General features: G+C 60.5%; 1 protein-coding gene across 1 annotated transcript; it reads left to right on the top strand.

Annotated features, from left to right (window-relative positions):
- Positions 1-398: 398 nt before the first annotated feature.
- LOC128950070 (uncharacterized) lies at positions 399-5674 on the top strand. Its single transcript, XM_054294948.1, has 2 exons — positions 399-503; positions 4826-5674. Exons 1-2 carry the CDS (start codon positions 399-401, stop codon positions 5672-5674), a joined length of 954 nt encoding a protein of 317 aa, XP_054150923.1.
- The last annotated feature ends 6642 nt before the right edge of the window (positions 5675-12316 follow it).

Below are 12316 nucleotides of genomic sequence, written 5' to 3'. Positions count from 1 at the left end.
GGTGGGGACATGGGGACACGGGGGGGAGCTTGGGGACACCGGGACAGGGGGACACCGAGGGGGCTTGGGGACATCTAGGGGGGGACACGGGGACACCGAAGAGGTTTGGGGACACCAAGGGGGGGCTTGGGGACATCTGGGGGGGTTTGGGGACATTGGGGGGGGTTGGGGACACCAAGGGGGTTTGGGGACATTGGGGACACCTTGGGGACACTGGGTGGGCTTGGGGACATTGGGGACACCTTGGGGACACTGGGAGGGGACACTGGGTGGGCTTGGGGACATTGGGGACACCTTGGGGACACCTTGGGGCCAGGGGAGGTGGCAGCGGGGGAGGGGACGCCGTGCCCTCAGTGTCCCCCGTTGTCCCCGCAGGTCCCCGAGGTGTCCCCGGCGCCATGGGGGACGCCGGGGTGGCCGTGGTGTCACACGCCGGGGTGGCCGTGGTGTCACACGCCCTGCTCTGCGTCACCAGCCTGGGCTGCGCCATCGCCGCCAGACAGGTTGGGGACATTGGGGACACCCTGGGGACATTGGGGACACATTGGAGACATTGGGGACACCCTGGGGACATTGGGGACATTGGGGACACCTTGCGGATGTTGGGGACACTGGGGACATTGGGGACACCATGGGGACACCTTGGGGACATTGGGGACATTGGGGACACCTTGGGGACATTGGGGACATTGGGGATACCCTGGGGACATTAGGGACACCTTGGGGACATTGGGGACACCTTGGGGACATTGGGGACATCCTGGGGACATTGGGGACACATTGGGGGTGTCGGGGACATTAGGGACACCTTGGGGACATTGGGGACACATTGGGGACATTGGGGACACCTCGGGGATACCCTGACGACACCCTGGGGACATTGGGGACACTCTGGCGAAATTGGGGACATTGGGGACACATTGGGGACACTGGGGACACCCTGGGGACATTGGGGACACCCTGAGGACACCAGGGACAGGGAGGAGTGGGGACAGCAGGAACAGGGGGGGACAGTGTCACCTGTGTCACCTGTGCCATGTCACCTTTGCCACCCATGACCCCGGGCCCCACAACGTCCCCATGACATCCCCACGATGTCCCCATGATGTCCCCATGATGTCCCCATGATGTCCCCATGACATCCCCATGATGTCCCCATGATGTCCCCACGATGTCCCCATGATGTCCCCATGACGTCCCCATGACATCCCCATGATGTCCCCATGATGTCCCCACAATGTCCCCATGACGTCCCCATGATGTCCCCATGACGTCCCTATAATGTCCCCATAATGTCCCCAACGATGTCCCCATGATGTCCCCATGACATCCCCATGATGTCCCTATGTCCCCAACGATGTCCCCACGATGTCCCTGCCATGTCTCCCCCTGATGTCCCCACCGTGTTCCCATGATGTCCCCATGATGTCCCCATGACATCCCCATGATGTCCCCATGATGTCCCCATGACGTCCCCATGATGTCCCCATGATGTCCCCGTAATATCCCTATGATGTCCCCATGATGTCCCCATAATGTCCCCAATGATGTCCCCATGACATCCCCATAATGTCCCCATGATGTCCCCATGATGTCCCCATGATGTCCCCGTAATGTCCCCATGACATCCCCATGATGTCCCCGTAATATCCCTATGATGTCCCCATGATGTCCCCATGATGTCCCCAACGATGTCCCCACGATGTCCCTGCCATGTCTCCCCCTGATGTCCCCACCGTGTTCCCATGATGTCCCCATGATGTCCCTACAATGTCCCCTTGATGTCTCCGCCACGTCCCCCCAATGTCCCCGTGATGTCCCCACGGGTGACAGATGGCCTGGCCACCACCCCTGTCCCCACAACGTCCCCTGATGTCCCCCTGATGTCCTCACAATGTCCCCACCATGTCGTATGGTGTCCCACATTGTCCCCATGGTGTCCCCATCCCTGTCCCCACCACGTCCCAACGATGTCCCCCAATGTCCCTACAATGTCCCCATGACATCCCCACAATGTCCCCTCAATGTCCCTGTGATGTCCCCTCAGTGTCCCCACAGGTGACAGGCCCGGCCACCGCCCCATCCCCATGATGTCCCCACAATGTCCCTGTGATGTCCCCACGATGTCCCCACAATGTCCCCACGATGTCCCCTTTACATCCCCACAATGTCACCTCAATGTCCCCACAATGTCCCCACAGGTGACAGCTGTCCTGGCCACCACCCCTGTCCCCGTGATGTCCCCACCATGTCCCCACGATGTCCCCACCATGTCCCCACAATGTCCCCATGTCCCCACAATGTCCCCAGCGTATCCCCACAATGTCCCCCTGATGTCCCCACAATGATCCCACTGCTGTCCCCGTGATGTCCCCATCGTGTCCCCACGATGTCCCCACAATGCCCCACAATGTGCCCGCCATGTCCCCATGACATCCCTACAATGTCCCCACGATGTCCCCACCATGTCCCCACGATGTCCCCATGTCCCCACAATGTCCCCAGCGTATCCCCACAATGTCCCCCTGATGTCCCCACAATGATCCCACTGCTGTCCCCGTGATGTCCCCATCGTGTCCCCACGATGTCCCCACAATGCCCCACAATGTGCCCGCCATGTCCCCATGACATCCCTACGATGTCCCCATGATGTCCCCACCGTGTCCCCACAATGTCCCCACGATGTCCCACAATGTGCCCGCCATGTCCCCATGACATCCCTACAATGTCCCCACGATGTCCCCACCGTGTCCCCACAATGTCCCCACAATGTGCCCGCCATGTCCCCATGACATCCCTACAATGTCCCCACCGTGTCCCCATCCCTGTCCCCACGATGTCCCCACAATATCCCACAATGTGCCCGCCATGTCCCCATGACATCACTACAATGTCCCCACGATATCCCCATCGTGTCCCCACCGTGTCCCCACAATGCCCCACAATGTGCCCGCCATGTCCCCATGACATCCCTACGATGTCCCCATGATGTCCCCACCGTGTCCCCACAATGTCCCCACGATGTCCCACAATGTGCCCGCCATGTCCCCATGACATCCCTACAATGTCCCCACGATGTCCCCACCGTGTCCCCACAATGTCCCCACAATGTGCCCGCAATGTCCCCATGACATCCCTACAATGTCCCCACGATGTCCCCACCGTGTCCCCACAATGTCCCCACAATGTGCCCGCAATGTCCCCATGACATCCCTACAATGTCCCCACGATGTCCCCACCGTGTCCCCACAATGTCCCCACAATGTGCCCGCCATGTCCCCATGACATCCCTACAATGTCCCCATGATGTCCCCACCGTGTCCCCATCCCTGTCCCCACAATGTCCCACAATGTGCCCGCCATGTCCCCATGACATCCCTACAATGTCCCCACGATGTCCCCACCGTGTCCCACAATGTGCCCGCCATGTCCCCATGACATCCCTCCAATGTCCCCACGATGTCCCCACCGTGTCCCCACGATGTCCCACAATGTCCCACAATGTGCCCGCCATGTCCCCATGACATCCCTCCAATGTCCCCACGATGTCCCCACGATGTCCCCATCCCTGTCCCCACAATGTCCCACAATGTGCCCGCCATGTCCCCATGACATCCCTACAATGTCCCCATGATGTCCCCACCGTGTCCCCATCCCTGTCCCCACAATGTCCCACAATGTGCCCGCCATGTCCCCATGACATCCCTACAATGTCCCCGTGATGTCCCCACCGTGTCCCACAATGTGCCTGCCATGTCCCCATGACATCCCTACAATGTCCCCATGATGTCCCCACCGTGTCCCCACGATGTCCCCACCGTGTCCCACAATGTGCCCAGAGCTGACAGGCGCAGCCACCGCCTCATCCCCACGATGTCCCCACAATGTCCTCCTGATGTCCCATTGATGTCCCCAGAGGTGACAGCTGACCTGCCCTGTCCCCATAACGTCTCACAATGTCCCCACAATGTCCCCATGGTGTCCCCACCGTGTCCCTATATGTCCCTACAATGTCCCCCATGGCATCTCCATGACATCCCCTCAGTGTCTCCCTGATGTCCCCACCCCTGTCCCCACAGGTGACAGCTGGCCCGGCCACCCCTGTCCCCCTGATGTCCCATAATGTCTCCATGATGTGCCCACCGTGTCCCCACGATGTCCCCGTGGTGTCCCTGTGACATCCCCACAGTGTCCCCTGATGTCCCTCTGCTGTCCCCATGGCATCCCCACAACGTCCCCCAGATGTCCCCTGATGTCCCCTCTGTCCCTACAGGTGACTGGGCCCGGCCACACCCGTCCCCATAATGTCCCCCCTGTGATGTCCCCACGATGTCCCCCTGACTGTCCCCACAATGTCCCCATGATGTCCTCACCCCTGCCCCCACAATGTCCCCACAGGCCTGGCCACCCCTGTCCCCACCGTGTCCCCACCGTGTCACCATGACATCCCCATGCTGTCCCCACAATGTCCCCACAGGTGGCAGTTGGCCTGGCCGCCACCCCTGTCCCCATAATGTCCCTTTGATGTCCCCACAATGTCCCCACCATGTCCTCATGACATCCCCACCATGACATTCCCACAATGTCCCCCCTATGTCCCCTCAATGTCCCTATAATGTCCCCATGGTGTCCCCACAATGTCCCCACCGTGTCCCCATGACATCCCCACAATGTCCCCCTTGCTGTCCCCTGATGTCCCCATCGTGTCCCCACCCCTGTCCCCACCATGTCCCTGCGATGTCCCCACAATGTCCGCATGACATCCTCATGATGTCCTTTCAATGTCCCCTCAATGTCCCCTGATGTCCCCTCAATGTCCCCGCAGGTGACCCCAGGCCCGGCCGCCGGTTTCCTCCTGCAGGCCCTGGTGGCCGCCAGCACCGCGATGTCCCCTCTGTGTCCCCTCGATGTCCCCAACGCGCCACCGCCGCCGTCCCCTCAATGTCCCCACGATGTCCCCAAGGCGCCACCACCACCGCCGTCCCCTCAATGTCCCCACGATGTCCCCAAAGCACCACCGCCGCCGTCCTCTCCGCGTCCCCACGATGTCCCCAAAGCGCCACCACCACCGCCGTCCCCTCAATGTCCCCACGATGTCCCCAAAGCACCACCGCTGCCGTCCTCTCCGCGTCCCCACGATGTCCCCAAGGCGCCACCACCACCGCCGTCCCCTCAATGTCCCCACGATGTCCCCAAAGTGCCACCACCACCGCCGTCCTCTCTGCGTCCCCACGATGTCCCCAAGGCGCCACCACCGCCGTCCCCTCAATGTCCCCACGATGTCCCCAAGGCGCCCCCGGGCTCCTGGATCTGCTCGGTGCTGTCCCAGCCCTTGGTGGCCTTCGGGTGCCACCGCCTGAGCGGTGACGGCGCCAGCGCCGGGGTCCTGCTGGCCTCGGGGACCGCGGTGGCCGCGCTGGCCGCGGCGTGGCCGCGCTTCGTCGCCGAGGGCCACTTTGTCCCCGCGGGTCACTTTGTCACCGCGCTGACGGCGGCGTCGCTGCTGGCGCTGGCGGCGCTCACCGGGAGCGTCACCGGGGCGGCGGCGGCGGCGCTGGTGGCACTCGGGGACGCGGTGGCACCGGGCGCTGTCCCCTGGGTCAGGGTGGCGGCCAGCGCGGCGCTGCTGGGGACGCTGCGGGAGCAGCGCAGGGGACACTGGGGACACCAATAAAGGCAACGTGGCACCAAGGTGGTGGCTCTGTGGTGGCTTTGGGTGGCAGTGGGGTGGCACTGGGGTGGTGGCTCTGCTGGTGGTGTTGGTGGCACTGGGGTGGTGGCATTGGCAGGTGGCTTTGGGTGACACTGGGGTGGTGGTGGCACTGTGGGGACACCATTAAAGGGACGATGACAAGCATCTGATGGCTCTGTGGTGGCTTTGGGTGACACTGAGGTGGTTGCACTGGGGTGGTGGCACTGAGATGACAGTGGTGGTGGCACTGTGATGGCACTGGAGTGGCACTGGGGTGACAGTGCTGGTGGCACCATTGGTGGCACTGGGCAGAGCTCTGTCCCAGCACCCTGAGGTGCCACTGAGGTGACACTGGTGACACTGGTGGCTCTGGTGACAGTGGTGGTGGCGCTGGGGTGACACACGGGTGACAGTGCTAGTGGCACTGCTGGTGGCTCTGGGCAGGGCACCCTGAGGTGGCACTTTGGGGTCCCTGCGGGGACAATTGGGTGGAGGGGGCGGGGCAAGCCCAGACTGGTCCTTACTGGTCCATACTGGTCCGTACCCCTGCGCACTTGGCCACGCCCCATCCACAGGCCACGCCCCTCACAGACCACGCCCCTTGCCCATTGCAGGCAATACCTGGGCGGGGCCCTCCCAAGGGAACGGTCATGTCACGCCTGGCCCCGCCCCCCCGCTTGACACACGCCCATTTTCCCTGTTGACCACGCTCCCTTCACCGCCGCCTGCCCGGCGGCACAGCCACGCCCACAAAAGCAACGCCCATTTCTGCCCCCGCCCCACCTATGCCTCGGCTGCCGGTGCGCGCATGCGCGGGTTCGGCGGCGCGGCGGGCTTTGCGCATGCGCAAATTGCTTTCGCATTTTCCCGCGCTGCCGCTCCATTCCCGTTATCTTTCCCGTTATCTTTTCCCGTTATTATCTATCGTTCCCGTTATCCCGCCCTGCCCAGGAGCGGGATCCCCTCCCTCGGGAGCTGCGCGGGGCCGCGGCAAAGCGGAAGCGCGGCGGGCGGGGGCGTGGCCGTCCCTGTGACCCGCGCCCACGTGTTCGGCGGCGCACGCGGAGCCGCCACCATGGAGCAGGTCCGGGGGTGACCGGGGAGGGGGAACGGGGGGACCCGCGGGGTTGTCATGGCAACGGGGAAGGAGGGGACACACTTGGCATTGACATGGCAACGGGGAGGGGCTGGCCGTGTCCCGGTGAGGGGATAACGGGAAATGAAGGGGATCCGGCCTGGTGTCCGTGAGAGAGAACTCAACAGTGACGGGGGGTCTGGTCTTGTCCTGAGGGGGGACCTGGCAATTTGGGGAGGGTCTGGCCTGGTTTTGGTGAGGGGAAACCGGCAATTTGGGGAGGGCTTGGTTTGGTTTCGGTGAGGGGGGAACCGGCAATTTGAGGAGGGTCTGGTTTGGTTTCGGTGAGGGGGGACCCGGCAATTTGAGGAGGGTCTGGTTTGCTCCTGAGGGGGAACCCGGCAGTTTGGGGAGGATCTGGCTTGGTCTTAGTGAGGGGTGACCCGGCAATTTGGGCAGGGTCTGGTCTGGTTTCGGTGAGGGGGAACCGGCAATTTTTGGAGGGTCAGGCCTGGTCCTGATGGGGGACCCGGCAATTTGGGGAGGGTCTGGTTTGGTTTCGGTGAGGAGGAACCCATCAATTTGGGGAGGGTCTGGTTTGGTCCTGAGGGGGGACCCGGCAATTTGGGGAGGGTCTGGTGTGGTCCTGAGGGGAGACCCAGCAATTTGGGGAGGGTCTGGTCTGGTTTTGGTGTGGGGGGAATCGGCAATCTCAGGAGGGTCTGGTTTGGTCCTCGGGGGGGACCCAGGAATGGAGGGGTCCAGGAGTAGTGGGGTTCAGCCTGGTTTCTGTGAGGGGGAACCTGGCAGTGATGGGGATTTGGTCTCTTGTGGAGGAACCCGACAATTTGAGGAGGGTCTGGCTTGGTCTGTGTGAGGGGGAACCTGGGAATGGAGGGGTCCAGGAATGGCGGGGTTCAGCCTGGTCTCTGTGAGGGGAACCCGGTAGTCAGGGGGCATCTGCTCTGGTCCTGAGGGGGAACCCGGTCCTATCCTGGTGAGGGAGGACCCCATAATTGTGGGGTTTTGGCTGGGTCTCCATGAGGGAGTTTAGCCTTGTCCTGAAGGGGACCTGGCAATTTGAAGGGGTTTGGGCTCCTGAGGATGATACCTGGCCTTGTCTTAGTGAGAGGGGACTGGGAAATGGGGGGCGCTTCAGCCTGGTTCCCGTGAGGGGGAACCCGGCAGTGATGGGGATTTGGTCTCTTGTGGGGAAACCTGATAATTTGTGGAGGGTCTGGCCTGGTTTGGGTGAGGGGGAACCCGGGAATGGCGGGGTTCATTCTGGTCTCTGTGAGGAGAACCCGGGAATGGCGGGGTCCATTCTGGTCTCTGTGAGGGGAACCCGGGAATGGTGGGGTCCAGCCTGGTCCCCGTGAGGGGAAACCCCAATAGTTAGGGGAGTCTGGCCTTGTCCTGAAGGGGGAACCCGGTCCTATCCTGGTGAGCGGGGACCAGAAAATGGGGAGAGGAGTTCTGCCCTGGTGTCCGTGAGGGGGAAACTTGCAGTGAGAGGGGTCTGGTCTGGTCCTGAGGGGCAACCCGGCAATTTGGGGAGGATCTGGCTTGGTATTAGTGAAGGGGGACCCAGGAATGGAGGAATGGAGGAGTCCGGGAATGGCGGGATCCAATCTGGTCCCCGTGAGGGGAAACCCAGCAGTGAGGGGGATTTGGTCTTGTCCTGAGGGAGGAACCCGGTCCTATCCTCGTGAGGGGGCACCCCATAACTGGGGGGCTCCGGCCTGGTCCCCATGAGGGGGAACCCGGCAGTGAGGGACATTTGGTCTGTTGTGGGGGAACCTGATAATTTGGGGAGGGTTTGGTCTGGATGAGGGGGAACCCGGGAATGGTGGGGTCTGGGAATGGCGGTGTCCAGCTTGGTCTCCGTGAGGGGAAACCCAACACTGAGGAGGGGTCAGGCCTTGTCCTGAGGGGGAACCAGGCAGTGATGGGGATTTGGTCTCTTGTGGGGGAACCTGATGATTTGGGGAGGGTCTGGCCTGGTCTGGGTGAGGGGGAACCCGGGAATGGCGGGGTCCAACCTGGTCTCTGTGAGGGGAAACCCAGCAGTGAGGGGGATTTGGCCTTGTCCTGAGGGAGGAACCCGGTCCTATCCTGGTGAGGGGGCACCCCATAACTGGGGGGTTTTGGCCTGGTTCCCATGAGGGGGTCTGGCCTTGAAGGGGGGACCCAGCAGTTTGAGGGTGTTTGGGCTCCTGAGGGTGGTACCTGGCCCTGTCTGGGTGAGGGAGAACCAGGAATTGGGGGGCTCCAACCTGGTCTGAGATTTGGGGACTGAGCATTTGGAGTGGTCCAGTGTGGTCTGAAGGGAGGACCCAGCAAATGGGGGAGGGGTCTGGCCTGGTCTGGGGGGTGGACTGAGAATCTGGGGGGGGTCTGGCTTTGTCCTGAGTATGGAACCAGCATTTGAGGGGGGTCTGGTCTGGTTCAGACCCAGCATTTGGGGGGGTCCTGACCCAGCATTTCGGGGGGGGGGGGTCTGGTCTGGTCCTGACCCAGCATTTGGGGGGTCCAGCCTGGTCCTGACCCAGCATTTGAGGGGGGTCTGGTCTGGTTCAGACCCAGCATTTGGGGGGGTCCTGACCCAGCATTTCGGGGGGGGGTCTGGTCTGGTCCTGACCCAGCATTTGGGGGGGGTCTGGTCCTGACCCAGCATTTGGGGGGGTCCTGACCCAGTATTTTGGGGGGGTCCAGCCTGGTTCTGAGGGGGTACCCAATAACATGGGAGGGGTCTGACCCAGTCCTGAGGGTGACACAGGAATTTGGGGGGTCTCATTCTGTCCTGACCCCACAACTGGTGGGGTCCAGCCTGGTTCTGAGGGAGGTACCCAAAAACCGTGTGGGGCTCCAGCAGTGTGGGGGTGTCTCTATCAGAGCCCCACCATGCTCGGGGGTCCCCTGTGTCCCCATTGTGTCCCCGTTGTGACCCTGCCCTGCTGTCCCTTGCAGCCCAGCCCCTCTGGAGGCAGCGAGGAGCTCTCAGAGAGTGAGGAGAGTGTTTATTCCGGCCTGGAGGATTCGGGAAGCGACAACGAATCCTCTGGGAATGATGAGGAGGAGCAGGAGGAGGACGAGGATGAGGATGAGGAAGAAGCCCCCGGGAGCCCCTCAGCTCTCCAGACACAGGTAAGGGCTTGACTGTGATCCTGCCCTGGATTTGGGGGGCTCCAATCCCATTCCTGAACATTCCTGGGGTGCTCTGCTTCCCAAAATCCAGGAATGGATTGGCCCTGAGCCACTTTTCCAGAAGTTGGAATAATTAATGTGAGGATTAGTAATAATAATAATAATAATAATTAGGATTCAGGGATAGGGATGAGTCTGTTCTGGAGAAAATTGTGGGGGAAAGGGAAATTAAACCTCCCAGGGCTTTTTCCAGGGGATTTCTGGGAGAGCTGCAGAGGGGTTTGGGATGGGAAACAGGGAATGGCTTCCCATGGAATATTGGGATTTTGGGATGGAATTCCCAGAGAATCTGGGGCTGCTCCAGCCCTGGAATAGCAGGGAATGGGATCATCCCTGAAATCCCCTCCATTCCCACCCCATTCCCAGATTGGCTCCTCCAGGAGGGACTTCCCAGGGAATCCCACCCCAGCCACATTCCCACATTCCCACCCCCTTATCCCAGATTTTTCCCCTCTCATCTCAGCATTCCCAAGGTTTGGGATTGAGGAGAATCCTCCCCATTCCTGGGAGCCCAAACTTCCCAAAATCCCCTTGTTTTGCCCCAATTTCTGGGAAGAAAAGGGAAATTGCAGAGGAGAATTCCAGAGCCTTTTCCAGGGGATTGCTGGGAGAGCTGCAGAGAGGATTGGGATGGGAAACAGGGAATGGCTTCCCATGGAAAATTGGGATTTTGGGGATGGAATTCCCAGAGAATCCGGGGCTGCTGCATCCCTGGAACACCCTGGGGTAGCAGGAGCAGCCCTATGGGAATGGGATCGTCCCAAACCATTCCAGAATTCCAGGATATTCCCATTCCATGTCCTGTCTCCAGCTCAATCCCAGTTTTCACCTTTCCTGCAGCTTCTCCCTTCCCATCCCTCTGTGCCCAGCTGAGTTTTCCAGGGATCTTCCCAGAGCTCCCAAACTTCTCCAGGGTTATTCCCAGAACTCCCAAACTTCCTCAGGGTCATTCCCAGAACTCCCAAACTTCTCCAGGGTTATTCCAGAATTCCCAGACTTCCTCAGGGTTATTCCCAGAACTCCCAAACTTCTCCAGGGTTATTCCAGAGCTCCCAGACTTCTCCAGGGTTATTCCAGAATTCCCAAACTTCCTCAGGGTTATTCCCAGAACTCCCAAACTTCCTCAGGGTTATTCCCAGAGCTCCCAAACTTCTCCAGGGTTATTCCAGAATTCCCAGACTTCTCCAGGGCTGTTCCCACTTTTTTCCAGTGGCAACTCACTTTGAGTTTCCAAATCTTTCCAGGGCTGCTCCCACACCACTCCAGGGCTGTTCCCAGAGCTCCCACTTTGCTCCAGGGTCATTTCCAGAGCTCCCAAACTTCTCCAGGGCTTTCCCAGAATTCCCAAATTTTTCAGAGCTGTTCCCAGAGCTCCCAATTTGCTCCAGGGCTGTTCCCACTTTTCTCCAGTGGGAACTCACTTTGAGTTTCCAAATCTTTCCAGGGCTGCTCCAGCACCACTCCAGGGCTGTTCCCAGAGCTCCCAGATTGCTCCAGAGTCACTTCCAGAGCTCCCAAACCACTCCAGGGCTGTTCCCAGAGCTCCCACTTTGCTCCAGGATCACTTCCAGAGCTCCCAAACCACTCCAGGGCTGTTCCCAGAGCTCCCACTTTGCTCCAGGGTCATTCCCAGAGCTCCCAAACTTCTCCAGGACTGCTCCCAGAGCTCCCATTTTTTCCCAGATCTCCTGCTTTTCTGCAGTGTCAGCTCCCACTTTTCTCCAGGGTCACTTCCCAAGTTTCCAGACCTTTCCAGGGCTGCTCCCAAACCACCCCAGGGATGTTCCCAGAGCTCCCAAATTGATGCAGGGCTGTTCCCAGAGCTCCCAAACTTTTCCAGGCTGTTCTCAAACCACTCCAGGGCTGTTCCCAAAGCTCCCAAACTTTTCCAGAGCTGTTTCCAGAGCTCCCAGATTGCTCCAGGGTCACTTCCAGAATTCCCAAACCACTCCAGGCTGCTCCCAACCACTCCAGGCTGTTCCCAGAGCTCCCACTTTGCTCCAGGGTCATTCCCAGAGCTCCCACCCTGCTCCAGAGATGTTCCCAGATTTCTCCAGGGCTCTCCCACAGCTCCCACTTTTCCCCAGGGTTGTTCCCAAAGCTCCCAAACCACTCAAGGCTCTTCCCAGAATTCTTAAACTTCTCCGGGGCTGTTTCCACTTTTCTCCAGGGTCATTTCCAGAGCTCCCAAACTTCTCCAGGGTTGTTCCCAGAGCTCCCAAACTTTTCCAGGGCTGTTCCCAGATTTCCCAGATTGCTTCAGGGTCACTTCCAGAATTCCCAGACTTCTCCAGAACTGCTCCCAAACCACTCCAGGGCTGTTCCCAGAGCTCCCACTTTGC

Source organism: Melozone crissalis, unplaced genomic scaffold (genome assembly GCF_028551555.1).
Source record: "Melozone crissalis strain CALT ecotype California unplaced genomic scaffold, PUWL_Pcris_2 ptg000403l_1, whole genome shotgun sequence".
Lineage (NCBI taxonomy): Eukaryota > Metazoa > Chordata > Aves > Passeriformes > Passerellidae > Melozone > Melozone crissalis.
Note: the sequence above shows the minus strand (reverse complement) of the source record. Positions and strands in the feature narration are given on the sequence as shown.